Raw genomic sequence first — 23,897 nt, forward strand, 5'->3', positions numbered from 1 at the left:
TAATTGACCTGGAAAAATTTGATCGATTATAGGTTCTGAATGTCGATTTCGATTACTTTTCGATTAATCGCCCAGCCCTACACATAACTATACAATACTTGCTGATAACATTTAAAGGGGTCATGAACTGCTTTTTTATTATTTTGTACTGTTCTCTGAGGTCCTCTATAATCTTAAAGGTTTTTACATAAAAAAAACATAATACTTTTGAAGTAATAGGCTATTTTCTGTCCAGTTTTTAACATTCCTCATCAGAACCCTCTGTTTGAATAGGTGTGGCGGATTGTAGATTCAAAAGTAAACACCTACTGCTATGACTGGCTCGTGTATGTATGTTTGACAGCCTACATCCTTCATAGATGGACGCTGCTGTGATTTAGTACATATCAAATCTGTAATAACGGACAAAGATTCTATATAGGTGCCATAGCATTGTCTTTTAGTTTCAATCTTTTTGAAAATCCCACGTCGAATTGGGTGATATGGCAAAACCTTCATATCACGATTTTATCACAATTCTACAAAGCCTTACAAGGTAACAAAATACAAAATAAAAAGACTGGCAGATGTTTAGGCCAAAGCAGGCGGAAATAAAAATCTTTGTCATTATTTTATCTTTGTTATTAAAAAATAAGAACAAAGACAGGCTACATGTTACAAAAATACACATAATATACAAATAAAAAGAACAGTGCTTTAATTTTCAGATACAGCAGCTGTATCTATAAAACACTACATACACTGTATACATAAATTATACACTGACTCTTATTAAATCGACTGTTTAAGTTCAAAAGTTCTTCAGTGAAGAGCAGTGAGCGTTTTTTTGTATTTAGTTTTATTAGCCTACCATCACCTAAAAATTACAATTCTGTCATCATTTACTCACTCTCGAGATTACTTTAAACATAAAACTTATTTTGAAGAATGTGGGGAACCAAACAGTTGCTGGTCCCCAGTTACTTCCATAGTATTTTATTTATTTTTTCCTCGATCGAAGTCAATAGGGACCAGCTACTGTTATCCACATTCTTCAAAATATCTTCTTTTGTGTTCAGCACAAGAAATTTTTTTATAGAGATTTGGGACAACATGTGAATGAGTACATTTTTGGGTGAACTGTCCCTTTAATAACAATCAGCAGAATGTTTCGCTTTAAGAGCTGCACGTATCTAATATAAAGGCACAAATCCATTTTTCTCTCAACTGTTTACTTTCACTTAACCAACTGTGTTTATATGTAATCCTTGTTTGTTTTTGACAGTATTAGCGAATCAGTCACGAATGATAACTTAGTCCAGTAATCAGGCACTGTTTGACAGGCTTTTATCGTCCACGACTGCACACCCCTATGGTACAATGAAGCAAACAAAGGACCTTACTTTCTGAGTTTTTACTGACATGGTCTGGAACTTCAGTAAAAATAAACTTTGCCCACTTTTTCCTAACTTTGGGATTAGAAGGAAGGCAATGCAAAGACCACAACTTGGCACTGCACAGCATCTTGTTGTCTGCAGAGATATCTTTATCGCTTGGTTTCTGCCTCTCACTTTTTACACTACATGCATGAATCTGTGGGCGGGGCTAAACAGGCAGTGATAGAGAAGCAATATATCCATCAGGCCATCAGTTTTCATCAGTCTGACAGGCCAGACTCAGTGAAGGAACGTGACGGTGAGGTAATATGATTCTCGAGCATGCTGGCATTAACACCTCTCGCTCTACTCTGAAAGCAGATACTGTCTCCTTGAAATAAAGCCCATCTGATTCAGAGCCAAAAACCTCTATCGTCTGTTATAGCATAATTTATTTGCGCAGTAACTCCACACCTGCACCAAACAAACAAAACTGCCATAAATAACCCATTACTATCATCATCATCATCATCATCATCAACAGCCCTGAATCATTTTATGGAACAAATGATCTTTGACTTCAACGTACGCATAAAGAGCAGAGAAGGTTATCTCTGTGACGGACGGTGCTGATACAGCTTACCGTCGGCCGCCTCTGAAGCTGAATTATATCACAGCATAGAGACTTATCTTTAAACAACACAGAGCAGCCAGCTGACCCGCAGTTTGTGATCTGAGGAAATGATAAGATTGTCAATTGTGTTCCTAATAATGGAATGAAGACATGGATCACAGCCAGACCCTGATGGGAACGGACTTTCTGGTGACATATAAAAAGACAAGAAAAACAAAAACAAGCCAAAATGTTGAGAGTGAAACTCACACTCTCACAGACTTTCACATTATGTCAACATTTTTATTTGCTTTTTTAAATAATTTCTGACTAATTTGACTTCTCCTGTCATTTAAAAGCAGTATAACATGGCATTTTTACATATTGAAATTTCCACAAACGTTGTCAATTGTATTCATTTCCACTGCTTTTGCAGGTGTAAAAAGCACACTTTTGAAGGTTTTCCAGGTATATGGGAACCCTAAAAACTGAGGAAATAATATTTTTGCTGTCAAATTTATTTTTTGAACACTGGAGTAATGATGCTGAAAATGTAGCTTTGATCACAGGAATAGATTTCAAAATGTTAGCGTTTTTACTGGCCTTTAGATCAAATAAATGCAGGCCTGGTGAGCAGAAGAGATTTCTTTAAATAATAAATAAATCTTACTGTTCAAAAACGTTTGACTGGTATTGTAAATATGACCAAAAAAAAACAAAAAAACAATATAATTAATAAATATAAATAATATTTATTTTAGCACTTTAGTATTTTATTTAGTATTTATATTTGTTTAACTGTTTCACTTTTTTAGCAAATAAATGTAGCTTTTATTTTAAAAGCATTAAAAAAAATGTACTGCTCCTAAGCTTTTAATTGGTAGCGTATATCATAAAATTGAAACATTTTGTCAAAGGCATTCAAGTCCAATTCAGCACTTTCTACTACTGTGCATACTGTCCATAGATTAGCTTGTGTTTAATGCAGAATTTACATTTAAATCAAATTACTCCACAAATAATTTAAGTCTAAAAGTGAGGTAACAATTTAGGAGATTATAAAATATATACATATACATTTAAAGTGTACTATAGTCGCTGTGTATGAACTTCTGCATTTAGGAACATAAGAATAGATCAAAATTGAAAAACTCGAGCTTTATTTCCTTATTTACTAGCACATAAAACTGTCAGAGACCTTTGAATGTGCAAAAAGGAGGTTGATAAAATAAACCAGAACACTTAACACTTACTTTTATCAGCACATAAACACTTTTAACACGCTTAGTAAACACAGGCCAGTGTGTCTAGAATCCGAGACTATTTTCATGAATGACACACGCTCTTCAATTCATCAATAATGCAACTTTGGTCAACTTTTAAAGGGTATATATCTCACTAGTGAAATACATTCCCATCTACTTCCCCAAGGCAATTCAACCATAAAAATAAAACGATAACGCCCTTTCCATGTCAGCTTTGATCCATAGTATCCCAGTAATCACTCCAGAGAGATTATGAGTTAGTGATATCAGATTTCTGAACGTTCCCGAAGGAAACAATGCGACATTTGTGTCCTAATGGCTGTAATGAAGGTAGATAAACAATGGCAGTCCGTGTATCGATCAAAGAAACTTCCACGCAGTTTCAACAGGTTGTTTGAGGAGCTGGATGAATCCCTAGTTTTGCCATTTCCAGCCTGTATCTTCACATTCACAATTACTTATTCCAAAACAGCAGGGTGACTTCTTCAAGACCTAGTGAGCTGCCACTTTTGGGGCACAAAACGTGCCTAAAAATGCTGCCTAGGTAGGCAGCTCATTAGGTTTTGAGAGACAGCCGTTGTATGAGCTTGGTATGCCTTCTACACTTCAAAAATACTGAAACACAGAACTTATAAATCCTATTAACCGTCTCTTTAATGTTCACATATCTTTATTTCAAAGAAATTAGAGTTTGTTTCAGTGTTTTGCTAAATATATTTGCATAGCTAACACAGCTAGCTGGCCACTTCCCGAAGTGCAGCGCTGCTTTCTTTCCCAGGCAACCTGTTGCAAACAACACTTACGCCGCGTTTTAACGGCCAAACAACTTTAAAGAGTCGCTCAGCTTACCTCTTCAGTTAGATATCCCGTCTCTTTAGTCCAATTAGTGTTTGAATACTCCTAAACAAGCGGGTTTGTTCATAGAATTGCGCGTTAGATTGTTGTCATGTTGTGTGATGGGTCGCTACGGCTCTAGAGTCTCGGGACTGTGTTGAGACTGACTGACTGAGAGCGGCTCAACAGCGCCTCCGGCAACCGCATGAGACGACGATTCTGATTGGACAGATCTACCACGCTTAAAGTCCATCGTCCAATCAGATGTGGTTTTCCTTGAGAATGTCGAGAGGACGACAATCCGGTCAGTTTCGGCTTGAGATTTTTGAGGCTTGTTCAGTTTTTTGATTTTAGCCACTTTCAGTATTGTTGAAACAAAACGTTAATTGAAAATATATAAATAAAAAAAAAAGCCTTAAAATAAGCCTTATAGGTTAGCAAACATTGAACTATTTTGACAAACTGCTGTTTTAAGCATGATAAAAAGCAAAGGTGGACAGTATAGTATTTTTACTTTTATTTTAAAATGTACTTTATCAGAGTGTTTTTCTTTGGAAAAATATACTTCAGTACATTCCAAAGCATAATGTCATACTTTTTAATGCACTACATTCCATAAGTATTTTTATTTTTTATTTTATTTTTATATTTTTTGACTTATAATAATATTAAGTAAATCTTTAAATTTGAGTAACAGTAAGAAAGCACTAGATTTCTAATTAAGTATTAAAGGATATGTAAAAAAAAAAGTCACAAAAAAGTATGAAGTATGCTTTGGTGTGTTGTGAAGTAAAGTTTGCTAAAATATAACACTGATAAACTTCAGACGCTTGAAAAGTAATTTTAAAGCAGAGTAATAATACTTCACTACTGTTCTCCTCTGTTAAACAGTAGAGAACAATGAAGCTTTTTTTGAGGATGTCCTATTAGTTTCGTAAAACAAGAGAAAACTTTAATAATGTTTAAAGAAAAACATATTTTAGTAGAGTTGTATCTCTTATCAAAATAAAATAAAATAAAATAAAAAAGGTGTGAACATCCAGAAGACCCAAATTTGGTTCAGGTGCAGAAAAATTTAAATGTAAATAAATAAAATGAAATAAACAAAGAAAAAAATAATGTCCACACACTGAAAATACAACTCCAAAAATTAAATAAATACATAAAAGAAAGCACTAGATTTCTATTGTAATTATGTATTAAATTATATTTAATATGAAACGTAGTGTAGTAAACAAAACACTGATAAAGTACTTCTAAAGCAGAGCAAAATACTTCACTACTGCCCGCCTCTGTTAAATAGTAGAGAACAATGAAGATTTTTTATTTAACTTTTTTTTTTAAAGATGTCCTATTAGTTTCATAAAATAAGAGAAAACTTTAAAAATGTTTAAAGAAAAACACTTATATTTCAGTAGAGTTGCATCTCTTATCAAAAATAAATAAATAAAATAAAATAAAATAAAATAAAATAAAAAGGTGTGAACATCCAGAAGACCCAAATTTGGTTCAGGTGCAGGAAAATAAAATGTAAATAAATAAAATGAAATAAACAAAGAAAAAAATAATGTCCACACACTGAAATTACAGCTCCAAAAATTAAATAAATACATAAAAGAAAGCACTAGATTTCTAATGTAATTAAGTATTAAATTATATTTAATATGAAACGTAGTGTAGTAAAAAAACAAACAAAAAAAAAAACACTGATAAAGTACTTCTAAAGCAGAGTACAATACTTCACTACTGTCCACCTCTGTTAAATAGTAGAGAACAATGACGATTTTTTATTTTACTTTTTTTTTTTTCAAAGATGTCCTATTAGTTTCGTAAAATAAGAAAAAACTTTAAAAATGTTTAAAGAAAAACACTTATATTTCAGCAGAGTTGTATCTCTTATCAAAAAATAAAAAATAAAACAAATAAAATAAAACAAAATAAATTAAAATTAAAGTAAAATAAAAAGGTCTGAACATCCAGAAGACCCAAATTTGGTTCAGGTGCAGAAAAATAAAATGTAAGTAAATAAAATGAAATAAACAAAGAAAAAAATAATGTCCACACACTGAAATTGCAGCTCCAAAAATTATACGTAAATAAAAAAAAGCACTACATTTCTAATGTCATTAAGTATTAAATGATATTTAATATGAAACATAGTGCAGTAAAAAGTACAATATTAGGCTTTGAAATGTTGTAAAGTTTTCTTTAAAAACAACAACAACACACTGATAAAGTAGAGGCTTAAAAAGTACTTTTAAAGCAGAGTAAAATACTTCACTACTGTCCGCCTCTGTTAAATAGTAGAAAAGAATGAAGATTTTTTATTTAATTTTTTAAGGCTGTCCTATTAGTTTCGTAAAATAAGAGAAAACTTCAATAATGTTCAAAGAAAAACACATATTTCAGTAGAGTTGTATCTCTAATCAAAATAAAATAAAATACAAATTACAAAAGGTGAACATCCAGAAGACCCAAATTTGGTTCAGATGCAAGAAAAAAAATGAAATAAAAAGGGAAAAATAATGCCCGCATGCTGAAATTACAGCTACAAATAAATAAAGCGATTCCTCAAAAAATATTTTGTCTGTTGAAGACCTGAATGGTCAAAAATGTTTTCCCCTTTGTTTATTACTTTTTTTTATATGATTCAATAAAAATGTGAATATATTTTTATATAATAAACATTGATCATGCATAAAAATAAATAAGCAACAGATAAGGAGAACTCAAGTCAACCAGCTTTCAGTGTTTATTTAAAAAAAGAAACTGAACCACGTCTTTACATAATGATCAAGAATTTTAATTCTCGCATTAGATCAGTATTACAGAAAATGATATTATAGTACAGAGTTTTTCAATATCTTTTCAATCCCATGGTATATTCCTCAGGAGTGCTGGTCACTTTGTCTGTACAATATCACTCTTGCATTTTTTGGACTGTACATTTTATGTAATTCGTTTAAAAAGGCTGTCAGCACTTAAATAAGCTGTGTCTTCATCTTCGAAGTGAAACAAAGAAAAGTTTCCAGGGAGCTCAGCCTCTAGGATTGGGCCGGGCGAGTTTAAATGTAAGGGTAGTGGGTAAAATAGAGAGTAATAAGGGCAGAGCTATGAGGGCCAGTATGTTTTCCAGACTGAGGTAGCCTGTAGCACAGGACACGCCTCCGGGGCACGCCGAAGTAGCACAGAGTTTACGCGGACCCCCGCCGGACCCTCGTCGCTTCCGCCCAAAGTCTGTGCTACCCGGCGGGCACGCGCTGCTTTTCGGCGTCATGAGACCACTAGACCTTCCCCCACAGCCCTGGCTTTTGGCACTGCGCACATAAACACGACTCACAAGATAAACGACAAGCAAAGCGGTTTTGTAAACCCTTTATGAAGCATAATGAAGTCTTTATGGAGCATATCATACTAAAGGGAAAGATAGCTGGGTCACCTTGGTGCACTTCGAGGAGCCATGAAAAGATCCAGCTCCAGCCCTGAAGAGCTTTTCATTCCTCAGTGGCACATTTTCTACCGATGAGAAAATAAGCTTTCTGATGGATGTGTGACAGGCGCCAACAGCTGTCTATTAAAATGCTACGGCTATCTATAAGTTCTAGCATTGAACACACAAAGCAATTGCAATGAAAGAGAACAGAGTTGCTTAATATGATAATATTCATCATTATATTAATAATCATAGTAATTATAACAATATATTACAGAATAAATCTCTTATATTTCATATATATATTCTCACTTTTAAAAGGTATCATTTTTTCTGTCTTTGAAATACTATGATGTCTCCGAAGTCGTATTTTCAGAAATTTCACATATTCGTCTTGGTTCGAAACGTTGATTATACTGGATCAACTTCTCCCAAATCAATAAAAACTAGCTGTGCCGTTGCATATTACAGAATAGTAATGATATGTGGACATGCACCACTTTCTTGCTCTGTACTTGGTCTGTCCCCTTGAGATGACATCATAGCCGTCCTATGACCATGACGTCCACGACTTCACCCTTGTGCAACTCCACGTATTGCTCTGTTTTCGGAGGCAACATCAGAAGGCCGTTGGCACTGCGCATGCTCATTAGCCGACTGCTCATTTGGTTTCCTAGAAAGCAGAGCAGGAAAAAGGGCATTACTTGCTTTTTTGCATGCAAATCAATTATTTCTAAGCTATATACACTGCCGCTCAAAAGTTTGGGATCAGTACGATTTTAAATGTTTTATAAGAGCAGGCAAAAACATTGTTTTTTCATGCATCTGTCAAGTTTAAGATTTTGGGTTTTTCATAAAGTGTTTTTTCAGACTAGTCGAACCCCCAAAAGACACTGTTAAGTGTTTCTTTTATAGCACTTTATCTATTTGTGTCAATAGATTTCAATTACAATCCATATTTTTAAAGGCCGTTTTCTCAAAATGAGTTTTTTCTCCTACACTGAGCCATAAATCTACACTTTAGCAGCACTTGCACACACACCAAACGCCACACTTTTATTCTTGTCTATATCCTGAAGGTTTTTACAGAGGGATTTGTTCATATATGTGACCCTGGACCACAAAACCAGTCTTAAGTCGCTGGGGTATATTTGTAGCAATAGCTAAAAATACATTGCATGGGTCAAAATTTTTGATTTTTCTTTTATGCCAAAAATCATTAAGAAATTAAGTAAAGTTCATGTTCCATGAAGATTTTTTGTAAAATTCCAACTGTAAACATATCAAAATGTAATTTTTGATTTGTAATATGCATTGTTAAGAACCTAATTTGGACAACTTTAAAGGTGATTTTCTCAGTCTTTTTTATTTTTTTGCATCCTCAGATTTCTGATTTCAAATAGATGTATCTCAGCCAAATATTGTCCTATCCTAACAAACCATACATCAATAGAAAGCTTATTTATTGAGCTTTCATATGATGTATAAATCTCAGTTTTGTCAAATTTAACCTTATGACTGGTTTTGTGGTCCAGGGTCACATATCATTTGCTTATCATTTGGAGTGACAAAATGAGATACCCAAAATCCTTTCTGTAAAAACATTTGATGTCAAAAAAATTAAACAAGAATTTTGAAACGGACTTCATCCAGTGTTTCGATTTTTGTACTAGAAATGTATGCAAAATTAGCGCATATTTCATTAAATAATGCCTCATTTGCATATTAAAACCTAACATTTTAGAAAACCTGTAATACAAAAAATGTTTGCAATTATCAATGTAATCAATAAACTAAGTAAGGCGATAACTATTAGTTTTTTATGTTCTTATGCTCATCAACGTGCCATTTATTTGATCAAAAATACAGAAAAAAGTAATATTATGAAATATAATTGCAATTCAAAACAATTTTTTTATTTGAATATACTTTAAACTATAATTCATTTATTTCTGTGATGCAAAGCTGAATTTTAATCTTCAGTGTCTTCAGTGTCACATGATCCTTCAGAAATCATTCTAATATACTGATTTGTCACTTTTATTATCAATTTTGGAAACAGTTGTGCTGCTTAGTATTTTTTTGGAACCTGTGATACTTTTACTGAAGGATTATTTGATGAATAACAAGTTAAAAAAAAAGTTTATTCAAAATAGCATCTTTACTATCACTTTTTATCAATTTAACACATTCTTACTGAATAAAATTATCAATTTCTTTCAAAGATAGAAAGAAAATAAAACAATTACTGACCCCGGACTTTAAACAAACAGTTTTCTATTTTAAATAAATGCTGTTCTTTTTTTTTTGATGTTTTATTTATCAAATAATCCTGAAAAAAAGTATCACTGTTTCCAAAAAAAAAAATATATATATATATATTAGGGGTGGGCATAGATTAATTTTTTTAATCTAGATTAATCTAGATTAAATCTTGGAATTAATCTAGATTAATCTAGATTAAAATGGCTAATTTGAATTCTGCTGAAGGCATTCAGAATATGTGTGCTACCCAAATAATGACTTAAAGTCTGGATCATAAAGCTCATAAAGCTGTTCTATGATAATTTGTTGATGAAAATAAATTATGTTCAATTAGATGTACTTGTGTTTACTAACTAACTAACAATGAAATTATTTTTTCTACCTATTAGATTGTGTTTTTTTAACGTCAACACCTACCCAACCCATTACATGTTACACCGTACTTTTATTTTGACAGGTTGCCGTGAAGTTTCTGTGTCATACAGTATGATATGATGCTAGTTTTCTCAAATGAAACGGTAAAAGTGACACGCACAGCAGTTTGGGAGATTGAGTTTATCTGTTCATGTGAGATGAAAATGCCAAAAAATTACCGGGAGCGTCACGTGTGTTTCAGTAAGCGTGTAGTAAAAGCTCGTCTCCGCAATGCATACATACAGCTAGGCAAACGGAACATATCGGATTCATATTAAAACGGTCTTTTTGCATTTCAGTTTTCACATACACTAGTCCATATCGCGATTTGAATTAAGTGACTGACCAACATTTGATTTATGAATCCAAAAAACGACGAATTTACGTGGCATTTCGCTATAGTAGATTCTGTTTTCATGAATGGAGGACGACGCGATCCCGTCTGTGTTTTGGCGGAGGAGACTTAAACGCGCGACCATATTCTTGGTATACATCCGCGTTAAACTATCAAGGTGAAAGTCACCATAGCTTGCGTAGTTTAGACCCAGCTCCCAACCCAAATTTGAGAATAGATTAACGGCGATATTTTTTTTATCGCACGATAAGAGTTTCACGTTAACGCAGCACGTTAACGCCGATAACGGCCCACCACTAATATATATATATATATATATATTAAGCAGCATGACTGTTTCCAACATAATAAATCAGTAACTGTTTTATTTCTTTCTCTCTTTGAAATAATTTAATACTTTTATTAAGTAAGGATGTGTTAAATTGATTAAAAAAAAGTGATAGTAAAAACTTATATTGTTAGAAAAGATTTTTATTTTGAATAAATGCTGTTCTTTTTAACTTTTTATTCATCAAAGAATTCTGAAAAAAGTATCACAGGTTCCAAAAAAATATTAAGCAGCACAACTGTTTCCAACATTGATAATAAAAGTAACAAATCAGTATATTAGAATGATTTCTGAAGTATCATGTGACACTGAAGACTGGAGCAATGATGCTGAAAATGTAGCTTTACATCACAGTATATTTAAAGTATATTAAAATAGAAAACCGCTATTTTAAATTGCATTAACGTTTCACAATATTACAGTTTTTCTTCTGTATTTTTAATCAAATAAACACAGCATTGATGAGCAGAAAAGTCTCCTTTAAAAAGCATTAAAAATGTTACTGATATACATAACTAATTATGTATACCTGTGCTCTGTGCCCAGGGAAGTGGTTCCTGGTGGTGCCATGTCAGTATACAGCGATGATATTCTGGACGTGGATCCAACTTTACATCACAAGACAACTGGCAAGAAAAGGACACATATTGACGACATCTAAGCAAGAAACACAATGCAAGTCACAGGTATACAGTGGTGGATGAAGTACACTGGACTTAAAGTGCAGATACCCTAATAAAACATTAGAATTAAACTGATCAATAAAGGTTTATTTTGCAATTTGATCTACTCCACCCTATATCCTTTATATTTCATTACCAAAACTTGTCATAAAGCATCAAACAGGACACTGAATTCAAATGTGCAAACAAGTAAAAATAAAATACAACATATAATGTTAAAAAAAAAGGAAAAACTACATGTGTGTTGACAAAATAGTATAAACATACACTACCAGTCAAAAGTTTTTGAACAGTAAGATTTTCGATGTTTTTAAAGGCATCTTCTGCTCACCAAGCCTGCATTTATTTGATCCAAAGTACAGCAAAAACAGTAAAATTTTGAAATATTTTTACTATTCAAAATAACATATTCAATTCAATATTCAATATTTGAATATATTTTAAAATGTAATTAATTACTCCAGCCACATGATACTTCAGAAATCATTCTAATGTTCTGATTTGCTGCTCAAAAAAACATGTATTATTATTATGTTGAAAACAGCAGAGTAGAATTTTTTAAGGTGGCTTTGATAAACAGAGAGTTCAAAAGAAAAGCATTTATCTAGAAATCTTTTGTAACATTACAAGTGCGTGTATGGTGTATAATGCTACAAAGGCTTTTTATTTGCGATATATGCTGATCTTTAAATCTTGCTATTTATCAAAGAATCCTGAAAAAAAAAAATCATGCATAATTTCTTATTATCAGTGTTGAAAATATTTGTGCTGCAAAACGTTTACATTTATGAATTCTTTCTATTTCAAAATTATTATCTTTTGCAACATTATATATGTGTTAATGGCCACTTTTGATCAATTTATTGTGTCCTTGTTGAATTAAGCTACTAGTTATTTTTTCTGTATACCTTTCATATACACTTTTGATCAATTTAAAGCATCCTTGCTAAATAAAAAATATTAATTAAAAAAAATTCCAAAAAAAATAGTGAGTATAGTGTATAATGCTACAAAAGCCGTTTATTTGCGATACATGCTGATCTTTGAATCTTGCTATTTATCAAAGAATCCTGAAAAAAAAAATGTACTCAACTATTTTAAATATTGATTAAAAAAATTTTAACAGAAAATCAGCTTATTAGAATGATTTCTGATTATGTGGCACTGAAGACTTGAGTAATGATGCTGAAAATTTAGCTTTAATCATGAATTAATTACATTTATATATATATATATTTTATAAAATATAAAACTAGTAAAAATATATAATATGCTTTACTTTGAATCAAATAAATGCAGGAATGGTGAGCAGAAGAGACTTCTTTAAAAAACATTAACCATCTTACCGTTTAAAAACTTTTTGACTGGTAGTGTACCATATAAAAACTGACATAACAGGACAAAGTGTGTTATCATTTTGAGAAGAACGCTAGGCAAACACTACAGGAACAAGGAAGATGCATAGGGGTTAAATCAGTTAATCAGTTGCGCGCACACTCAAGCTCAAAGGATATCTTAGTTCTTGGCTCATTTTAAGTTAGAAATGAAGACTCACTCTGACTGAATCATTGAATCAGTGAGTCATTGACTCGAGAACAGCTGCTATCAGATCAGTCCAATTTGTGAATGAATTGCAATATGCAATCTGATTCAATAGGTTCGCTGAAAAAATCAGCTTGTTCACAATTTGACAATCACTATTACGTCTCAGAGCAGGTGCTGATTTCTTCAGTTCAAATGAACAAGCAATGACAAGTTCTTATGAAATGTAATGCTTTGGAAAGGTTTTTAAAATACAAAATTCACATAGAAACATTAATAACATAGTAAAAACATGTTAATATATACCACAGGCCATACTCACCCTGGCTTTGATGATGGTGGGCCGTGGGTCCAGAATCCCCTGCATCTTTCTTAATGCAGGGATGACAAAGAGGTTACAGGTTACAACAGCTGACACTGGGTTACCTGAGAGAGAAAGGAGACATGACTGTTGAGGTGAAGACTATGGCTTACGGTTTGGGGTCAGGGGTGGAGGCAGGGGCAGAATCTCTCTGAAATGTGGATCATCTGTAGTAGATAGGAATTCAGCTTGTTTCCTGATGTCTTTAAAGCAACAGTTCACTTCCAAAATGCGAATTCTGTCATTCGATCATCCTCATGTTGTTCCAAACTTATGTTTCAGAGAACACAAAAAAAGACATTTAGCAAAATGTTCATGCTGCTCTTTTACATACATTTCAAGTTCACAGTAATCAGTGGCTATCAAGCTCCAAAATCAACAAAACACCATAAAATACTACAAAAAATGCCTGAAATCAAGCAATAGCTTTGTGATGGCAAATGACATCTTGCTGAAAATCTTCCACAATCTTAAGGCGAGACACTGCAGGTGAATAGGGTAAAACAATAACTAATAGTTATCGCCTTACTTACTCAGTTGATTGATTATATTGTTAATTGCAAACATTTTTTGTATTACAAGTTTTCTTAAATGTTAGGTTTAAATATGCATTGTTTAATGAAACGTGTGCTAATTTGCATACATTTCTAGTACAAAAATCTAAACACTGGATGAAGTCAGTTTCAAAATTCTTGTTTACATTTTTTTTTGACATATTAAGAGTTTTTACAGAAGGAATTTTGGGTCTAATTTTGTCACTCCATAATTCAGAAAATACTTTAGAAAAGATTTTTTACAGTTTTCTGGGGAATAAAATGTATAAAATCAAGCAAATTATATATGAACAAATCCCTCTGTAAAAACCTTCAGGATATAGACAAAAATAAAAATGTAAAGTTTGGTGTGTGTAGTGCTACTGAAGGGGGAATTTATGGCTCATTTTGAGAAAACAGCCTTTAAAAATATGTATTGCACTTGAAATCTATTGACACAAATAGATAAAGTGCTATAATAGAAACACTTAACAGTGTCTTTGGGTGTTTTCTTTCCACTAGTCTGAAAAAACACTTTATGAAAAACCAAAAAGCCGGTGTTATTGCCTGCAGTGTCTCCCCTAAACCCCATTCATTTCTACATTTATGAATTCTTTCTATTTCAAAATGATTTGAAATAGAAATATTTTGCAACATTATAATTATGTTTTGCATTATAAACACCATGTGTTTATGGCCACTTTTGATCAATTTAATGTGTCCTTGTTGAATTAAGCTACTTGGTTTTTTTTTCTGTATACCTTTTATCAATAAATTAAAAATAGCAGCATTAACATTTTGCTCAGTTTTTTCTTTTGTGTTATATGGAAAAAAGACAGTCACACAAGGATTGTAGCAACACATGGGTGATCAAATGGTGACAAATCTTTCATTTCTGGGTCTGAACTGAGTCTATTTGACAACAGAGTTCAGTTTGTCTGGTTGGTGTGAAAGCTGCACTCACACTGATGATGCAAATGTACATTTGTGTCCATGTACATTTTAAAGCATAATAATACTAGGAATGGAATTGAACTCTGATTCAACCAAAGCAAATCAAATAAAGTGTAAAAACAACCCAAGACTCTCTGATTAAGACAAATGTGTACTATACTACTGAAACCAGTGTATTAAGTGCAGAGGTGCCCTCCATTAAATCAACAGGAAGGGAAGAAGGACATTGAAAGCAAAAGGAGGACGGGACTATTTCAGACAAACAGCAGTTTCAAGACACTAAGCCACATCACGGTACACAAACGGAAGGGCTTTGGGAGGCTGCAACAGATCTAAAGCTACAAGGAGCGCCATGGACGCAAAAAAAAGAGGCAAAAACACAAAGCTTCTCTCAGAAAACAGAACAGAAAGCATCACATTGGAAAATCAGAACAAAAATATTATTCCTACGTTTCATTTGTGGTTTGTTACTACAGATTAGACAAGGCTTTTTCATGTTTTCATCTTGCAATGTCTGGAATAATTAACATTCTGGTCCCAAATGAGCCCAAGTGCACTATAAAGAGATTTCATGCTATATCCTGTTCTGGTTTCGAAAACCAGTTAATTAGGGTTTTGTGTCAAAATTTCAAGTCCATTTCCGTTTTCTGAGCTCGGGCTGAAGACAGGGCTTATTTCCTGAATTAAGAGCACCTACTTCCTCGTGGGGGAGGAGGCACAGGCAGTCTGCTGGCCTCGCTGTCACTCAGGGGCACAGCCTCCAGAAGAGTCGCCCCTGTGTCTCTGTAGGTGAAATTACCTTTGAAGGGGAATATAGAAATCGCCACTGTCACCACTGCCTCGACCACCTGGTTTCTGAAGGCACAAGGTGGGAGTACAGTTGGCTTGGGGTGGGGGCAAGCCTAGGAAAGCTAATCGGACCGGTGGGCAAGCAGGGGAGATGCAGGTTTGCAGAAAGGTACACAGGTGGGCAACCGTGGACTGATTAAGTTTTATGGAGAAGGGACCATTTCGTTTGGAGATGGTACTATCTAGATGTAGTGAGATAGGTTTATAGAAAATAGTTCGAATAAGAGAAGTTACAGTACATACAGTACGTGGAAGAAAGAGGAAACTCAAGTCACCTGGATTTGTGTATGTATGTGTTTTCATTTGTGTACATTCTAAACAGTTCCAACTCAGAGTAACTCTTTCTATCAAAACTTCTCCATTCGTTTACATACACACTTAACATGTCAAATACACAGCAGAATATACCTGGAAGGGCGAAGATCAGCTTTCTGGCACCATCGATGTCTAAGGTGGCAAACGTAGTAGGCAAACTGAAATAGAAAAAGAATAAAGCATCAATATTCAACGTCCCAGGAACAACCCTATTGCAAAAACCCTATGGCTGCTGTTTTGAGCTGGTTTAAGCTGGTCCTAAATTATATACAAGTATAAATATATAAACATATATTGTACCCCTGGAAAATTCTAACTTAAAGTTACTTTTATTCAACCAGCAAGGTTTTTTTGACCGGAAATGACACGGCCTTCTCCCAAAAGATAATAAGACAATGTACAAGAGGCATCATTGTGGAAAATATATTTTTCAGCTTTTATTTACATTTAAACGAAAAGTGGCATGTCCAAAATTATTCATACCCTTTGCAAACTGTCACAGTGTATGGGAAAATCCAAAGTTCTATACCATTCCAAATAGTCCAAGCTGTTCTAAAGCATCCTAATTTCCCTGATTCATTGGGAACAGCTGTTTTAATCAACTCAACAGGTGAAAAACAGAAGCTCTCTGCTGTTGGTTTGAGGACAGTCATGGCTAACACAAAGGAGCTCACTGAGGACCTGCGGCTGCGCATTGTGGCTTCTCACAAGTCAGGAAAGGGCTATAAGACCATATCTAAATGTTTTGAAGTTCCAGTGGCTACAGTGCAAAGTATTATTAAAAAGTACTGTGAAAAATCTCAGAGGACGTGGTCAGAAACCAAAAGTGACACCTGTGCTGGCCAGGAGGATAGCGAGAGAGGTAAAAAAGAATCCAAGGATCACCACCAAGGCCATCCTGATGAATCTGGGCTCTGCTGGTGGCAACATCTCAAGGCAGACAGTCCAACGGACACTGCACACCACTGGATTCCACGAACGCAGACCAAGGAGGACACCACTTCTCCAGATAAGGTACACAAAAGCCCGCTTGGCCTTTGCAAATGCTCATCTGGACAAAGAAGAAGACTTCTAGTCTTCTGTTTTATGGTCACCCTGCTGAAAAAAACAGCTAATACCAGCCTAGGCTGGTTGGCTGGTCTTAGCTGGTTTAAGCTGGAAGTAGCTGGTTTAAGCTGGTCTCCCAGCCTAGCCAGGCTGGTCAGGCTGGTTTTAGCTGGTGGTTTCCCAGCCTGACCAAAAGTGGCCAAAACCCCTCTAAAACCAGCCTGCCTTCCAGCTATGACCAGCTAAAACCAGGCTGGTTGACCAGCTAAAACCAGCCAACCAGCCTAGGCTGGTTTTAGCTGTTTTTTTCACCAGGGCAGATAAAGCAAAAATTGAATTGTTTGGCCACAATGATGTAGCCTTCATTTGGTGTAAAAAAAGGAGAAGCTTTCAACCCTAAGAACACCATCCCCACTGTCAAACATGGTGGTGGGAACCTAATGTTTTGGGGGTGTTTTTCAGCTGGTGGACCAGGAAACCTAATCACAGTAAATGGCACCATGAATAAGGAGCAATACATCAAAATTCTCAACAACAACATCAGGCAGTCTGCAGAGAAACTTGGCCATGGGCACCAGTGGACATTTCAGCACGACAACGACACAAAACACACAGCAAAAGTGTTGAAGAAATGGTTAGCAGACAAAAACATTAACGTTTTGCAGTGGCCCAGCCAGAGTCCTGACTTAAATCCAATTGAGAATCTGTGGAGGGAGCTAAAGATCAGGATGATGGCAAGGAGACCCTTCAACCTGAAAGAGTTGGAGCTCATCGCTAAAGATGAATGGGCAAAAATACCAGTGGAGACATGCAAAAAGCTGGTCAGCAATTATAGGAAGCGTTTGATTGCTGTAATAGCCAATAAAGGCTTTTCTATTGATTATAGAGAAGAGTATGAATAATTTTGGACATGCCACTTTTTGTTCAAATGTAAATAAAAGATGAGTAATAATTTTTTCCACAATGATGCCTCTTGTACATCATCTTATTATCTTCTGGGAGATGTCTGTGTCATTTCTGATAAAACAAAAAACCTGCTGGTTGAATAAAAGTAACTTTAAGTAAGAATTTGTCAGGGGTATGAATAATTTCGGGCTTGACTGTACATGTATGTGTGTGTATTTAGATATACATAATAAATATACACAGTACACACACATCTAGTATGTAAACATAAACTTTTATTTTAGATGTGATTAATCGCAATTAATCATTTAACAGCCCTAACAGAAACACAATAATATTGCTTTGTCTTAGTTGAATCAGATGCCTATATTCATAAACCACACTGCACGCAAAAAAGGCAAAAGCTGAAGTGAAATGATTGGTGTAGTACTTTGCAACTTTTGGGAGTCAGGGTACACTGGTTCTTATCAATATTTTGGTGCTGCCAACATTTTTTAGGCCATGGTATTAAATCCTTAAAGAGTTTTAAGGCAGTTTACAAGAAACAACTTATCCTCAATCCAACAACCACATGCTGCCCCATCCAGACTTTTTTTGTAGTTTGGCTCTGCATGACTAATTCTGCTTCTCTCACTCACCCTGGCTTCATAAACACCCGGCCAAAGTGGATCTGGGCATGGAGATCTATATCCAGCACTTGCTTCAGGTAGTCCTGAAAAAAAAAGGAGAGAGTCATGTAGGACAACACATCTATCCGCACCTGTTGAAGTGAAACATTGGGTAATTAAAGAGCTTTAATTAATAGGGCGGAAAATCAAGAGCAAGAGGCGGTCAGTGCACTGCTGCCTGGGCAAAGACCCAAAATAAAAGGTCAGATTAACAAATCCTGCTTTGTGACAAGAAACAAGAAGAAGCACTAGATGGCAGTAAAACATATGGTGGCCTGCGGCAAACATTTGCTCTGAGATCTTATGGCCTCTGGGTAAACCAATGGAATTTTCTCCTTGACATGAAACAGATTGATCTGTGAGGCCACATTGCTGTATTGGGAAGCTTGGACATTTCAAGCATGTGACCTTTCATTAGCCAGGCAACTCCAATCAACTGACCTTCTCACCCATGGACACGCCCCCAGAGGTGATGATGACGTCAGCACGACTAATGCCCTCGTTCAGGGCGTTCAGCAGGTCGTCTGGGCTGCAGGGGGGAGATAGAAAACATGATTATGACAAATGACTGACAATTTTTTCTTTGCCAAATCAATTACTGGCAGATTAGTGAAGTTAAAAGTGTAAAATGTTTGCTTATATTACACGTAAGCAAGAACTTGAATTTAATATTTTTCAAAGATGCATTCAATTGATTTAAAGTTTTAGAAAAGCTAACTATTTCAAATAAATGCTCTTTTAAACCTATTTATCCTGAGGGAAAAAAAAGTACAACGTCACAGTTTCCACAGAAATTAATAATAATATTTGTAACCCTGGACCACAAAACCAGTTCTAAGTAGCAGGGGTATATTTGTAGCAATAGCCAACAATACATTGTATGGATCAAAATGATTGATTTTTCTTTAATGCCAAAAATCATTAGCATATTAAGTAAAAATCATGTTCCATAAAGATATTTTGTAAATTTTCTACCATAAATATATCAAAACTTAATCTTTGATAAGTAATAATATGCATTGCTAAGAACTGTATTTGAACAGCTTTGAAGGCGATTTTCTCAATATTTAGATTTTTTTGCACCCTCAGATTACAGATTTTCAAATAGTTGTATCTTAGCCAAATATTGTACATCAATGGAAAGCTTATTTGTTCAGATGATGTATAAATCTCAATTTAAAAAAACATTAACCTAATGACTGTTTTTGTGGTCCAATGTCACATTTGAGCAATTTATTAATTCATTAATCATGAAATCATATACAAATATTTTAAAATACACAATATATTGTTATATTTTATATTTAAACTAAATGTATTAAATACTTTATTTAATATTTCAAATCCACAAAATGAGGACAGCACAAAAAAGCACTACTGACTTCAAGAAAACATTAAAGTTCATTTAGATGAATGCAGAAAAGGAAACAATGCACAATTATTTTGTTTTTAATTACTTATCACTGACTTATCATTGTTAACCTATTTGTATTTGCTTCTTATACATGTTTTATACATAATTTACATCCCTACAGTATATGTATGCACATATAAATAAATGGAAAATACTTCAGAGCACTGCAAGAACTGCTGTCTTTCAGTAAATTCTGCTGAGATGTATGATCCTGTATCGATTCTAATATATGAGCTGGAGTTTCTGAGGAGTGCTGAGTTTGGAAAGATTTAGACATGTGCAGAGCTGACTGTGTGTATGTGTGTGTGGTAAGGAGGGGATGCTGACTTGTCTCCGACGATGCCGAGGTTGATGGTGGGATAGCCGTGTTCCTGAATGGTGGCCAACAGTGTGGATCGGTTACTGTCCCTGATCTTGCCTGGGTGAAGGTCATCCTCAGGGTTTAACAACTGCATGCATAAGCGTACGTAAACACATTAAAACACATTTTAAATTACCATGGGCAAAAGTAAGTAACAAAGTGACGCACAAGTCCTACCTCGTTGCCAGTGGACATGACTGCTACAACTGGGAATTTCTGCACCTCCACTTCTGTGACTCCTACTGTGGCCAGGAGGCCAATCTCAGATGGACCCATGTGAGTGCCCTTGGCCAGCACACACTCTCCACGCTTGATATCATGTCCTATAGGCCTGTGTGTGACAGAAAAAAAAGAAACGATTAACATTGGTTTTTATAACACCAGTTCTATCATGACAACTCTTGAAAGATTTTAGCATGGTAATGGATATGATAGTGTTAATGTATTTGGTCATGGTGGAATAGATCTGTTACGCTGCCGCTGCTGTTGGTTATTGCTGTTGTTGTAGATTATTGCTGCTGCAAAGCAAGTACAGGAACTTGCTACTGCCAATACATACAGTTGAGGTCAAAAGTTTACATCCTCCTTTCAGAATCTGCAAAATGTTAATTATTTTACCAAAATAAGACAGATCGTACAAAATGCATGTTATTGTTTATTTAGTATTGACCTGAATAAGGTATTTCACATAGAAGATGTGTACATATAGTCCACAAGAGAAATTGTTGAATTTATCAAAAAAAGTTTACATCTCTGTGATTCTAAATACTGTGTTGTTACCTGAATGATCCACAGCTGTTTATTTTTAGTTTAGTGGTAGTAGAGTCTCTTGTTTGTCCTGAACAGTTAAACTGCTTGCTGTTCTTCAGAAAAATCCTACAGGTCCCAAAAATTCTTGAGTTTTCCAGCATTTGTGTGTATTTGAACCCTTTCCAACAATGATTTTGAGATTTTTTTTTTGAGAAAGTAAACTTCAATCCCACTCACCTGATATCCTGTCCTGGACGAGCCTGAACCAGGATCCTCACCTCCAGCTCCTCTGTACCCTATAATTCATAACCAACCAACCAAACTGAAACAAACACACAACCTGTACACTCATGAATGATATTGGACGTTAATTTATATGAGAAGTTGCTAGATGCTGTTTAGAAGTGTGTGTGGTGTGTTGAATCTATACTAAATTAAGATAATACAAAACATACTACTGCAACTTCCTTAAAAACACTGCTGTAGAATTTATTGTAATTACGCATTCATAAATTCCTTATGTTGTTTTCTATATTTTAAACATACTTGGTTGTTTTTCTCTTCAATTGTCTTATACTTTGAACTATGCATGTTTCACCTTTGAGACAAAACATGAAAATTGTCCCCAGAAGCTAGCTTAAACTAACAAAACTGGGATCCTCAAAGGTAGACATTATTTAATATAAACATACTTTGTTCTTTTAGGGAAATAACTTAATTAAAGTTGGTTAAAGTTATTTATTAGAAATCTGAGCGTTTTTTCTCATTTAATTAAAAATTATATTAATTAAAATGGTTGAAAATAGTTTGTGGTTGAGAATGTAATACACTTACGTCTTCAGACTCTCGTAGCAATTCTGTGTCTTCTACTTGCACTACAGCGTCTGCACCACATGGGATAGGAGCACCTGTCGTCACCCTCATCACTTGGCCTGGCATAACTGTAAGAGTGGGCTACAGACAGAAAAAGACCTTTAGCCACTGTATCAGAAAACATATATTTGTACATGTGTGGTGTGGAAGCAAAACTACACTGAGGGTGTGTTCACACATGTTTGGTTCGATTAAAACAAATTCTGGTGCGACTGCTCTGTTAGTGTGGTTCATTTGAGTAAGTGTAAACGCTGCCATCCGAACATTGGTGTGCACCAAACAAGCAGAACGATACCGTCAAAAAGATGGGTCTCGGTCTGCTTCCAAACAAACTCGGGTGCGGTTGCTCTGTTAGTGTGGTTCATTTGAGTAAGTGTGAACTCTGCCATCGGAATCCTGGTGTGCACCAAACAAGCGGACCGAGACGGTCAAAAAGATGGGTCTCGGTCCACTTCCAAACGAACTCTGGTGCGGTTGCTCTGTTAGTGCGGTTCATCTGAGTAAGTATGAACGCTGCCATCCAAACCCTAGTGTGCACCAAACAAGCGGACCGAGACGGTCAAAAAGATGGGTCTCGGTCCGCTTCCCAACGAACTCTGGTGCGTTTGCTCTGTTAGTGTGGTTCATTTGAGTAAGTGTGAACTCTGCCATCGGAATCCTGGTGTGCACCAAACAAGCAGACCGAGACGGTCAAAAAGATGGGTCTTGGACCGCTTCCCAACGAACTCTGGTGCGGTTGCTCTGTTAGTTTGGTTCAATTGAGTAAGTGTAAATGCTTCCATTCGAAACCAATTGTGCACCAAACAAGCGGACCGAGACGGTCAAAAAGATAGGTCTTGGACCGCTTCCAAACGAACTCTGGTGTGGTTGCTCAGTTAGTGTGGTTCAATTGAGTAAATGTAATCGCTGCCATCTGAAACCTGGTGTGCACCAAACAAGCGGACCGAGACGGTCAAAAAGATGGGTCTCGGTCCACTTCCAAACGAACTCTGGTGCGGTTGCTCTGTTAGTGCGGTTCATCTGAGTAAGTGTGAACGCTGCCATCCAAACCCTAGTGTGCACCAAACAAGCGGACCGAGACGGTCAAAAAGATGGGTCTCGGTCCGCTTCCCAACGAACTCTGGTGCGTTTGCTCTGTTAGTGTGGTTCATTTGAGTAAGTGTGAACTCTGCCATCGGAATCCTGGTGTGCACCAAACAAGCAGACCGAGACGGTCAAAAAGATGGGTCTTGGACCGCTTCCAAACGAACTCTGGTGCAGTTGCTCAGTTAGTGTGGTTCATTTGAGTAAGTGTAAACGCTGCCATCCGAAAACCTGGTGTGTACCAAACAAGTGGACCGAGACCCATCTTTTTGATGGGGACCGAGACGGTCAAAAAGATGGGTCTCGGTTCACTTCCCAACAAACTCTGGTGCGGTTGCTCTGTTAGTGCGGTTCAGTTGAGTAAGTGTAAACGCTGCCATCCGAAACCAGGTGTGCACCAAACAAGTGGATCGAGACCATCAAAAAGATGGGTCTCGGGTCCGCTTCCCAACAAACTCTGGTGCGGTTGCTCTGTTAGTGTGGTTCATTTGAGTAAGTGTGAACTCTGCCATCCGATTCCTGGTGTGCACCAAACAAGCGGAGCGAGACCGTCAAAAATATGGGTCTCGGTCCGCTTCCAAACAAACTCTGGTGTGGTTGGAATAAAATACAGAGACCAAATACTTCTAAACTAAACAAAAACAGGAAGTAATGACAAGATGCAAAGCTATGCGACATGATTTCTTGAAGGGAACA

General features: G+C 35.5%; 2 protein-coding genes across 6 annotated transcripts in view; both read right to left on the reverse strand.

The window, feature by feature from the left end:
- pals1a (protein associated with LIN7 1, MAGUK p55 family member a) overlaps positions 1-4,216 on the reverse strand; it is a 38,408-nt gene extending 34,192 nt beyond the window's left edge. Inside the window, exon 1 of one of the 2 annotated variants that reach the window (XM_073827122.1) lies at positions 4,083-4,216. The gene's annotated coding sequence lies outside the window, so the exon portion shown is untranslated. The remainder of the gene's footprint in view (positions 1-4,082) is intronic. The other variant, XM_073827123.1, reaches the window with a different exon arrangement.
- Positions 4,217-6,796: 2,580 nt separating this feature from the next.
- The window catches only part of gphna (gephyrin a), a 138,149-nt gene continuing 121,048 nt past the window's right edge, over positions 6,797-23,897 (reverse strand). For 2 of the 4 annotated variants that reach the window (XM_073826676.1, XM_073826674.1), the window contains 11 exons: positions 22,080-22,199; positions 21,483-21,541; positions 20,673-20,826; positions 20,462-20,583; positions 19,162-19,249; positions 18,691-18,764; positions 16,193-16,257; positions 15,633-15,734; positions 13,410-13,513; positions 11,392-11,488; positions 6,797-8,173 (listed from right to left, as the gene is read on the reverse strand). In XM_073826676.1, the coding sequence (XP_073682777.1) occupies positions 8,040-8,173; positions 11,392-11,488; positions 13,410-13,513; positions 15,633-15,734; positions 16,193-16,257; positions 18,691-18,764; positions 19,162-19,249; positions 20,462-20,583; positions 20,673-20,826; positions 21,483-21,541; positions 22,080-22,199 (1,119 nt within the window). In that variant the 3' untranslated portion in view covers positions 6,797-8,039. The remainder of the gene's footprint in view (positions 8,174-11,391; positions 11,489-13,409; positions 13,514-15,632; positions 15,735-16,192; positions 16,258-18,690; positions 18,765-19,161; positions 19,250-20,461; positions 20,584-20,672; positions 20,827-21,482; positions 21,542-22,079; positions 22,200-23,897) is intronic. The other 2 variants (XM_073826677.1, XM_073826675.1) reach the window with 1 other exon arrangement.

The sequence above is a fragment of the Garra rufa genome, chromosome 21 (genome assembly GCF_049309525.1).
Source record: "Garra rufa chromosome 21, GarRuf1.0, whole genome shotgun sequence".
Lineage (NCBI taxonomy): Eukaryota > Metazoa > Chordata > Actinopteri > Cypriniformes > Cyprinidae > Garra > Garra rufa.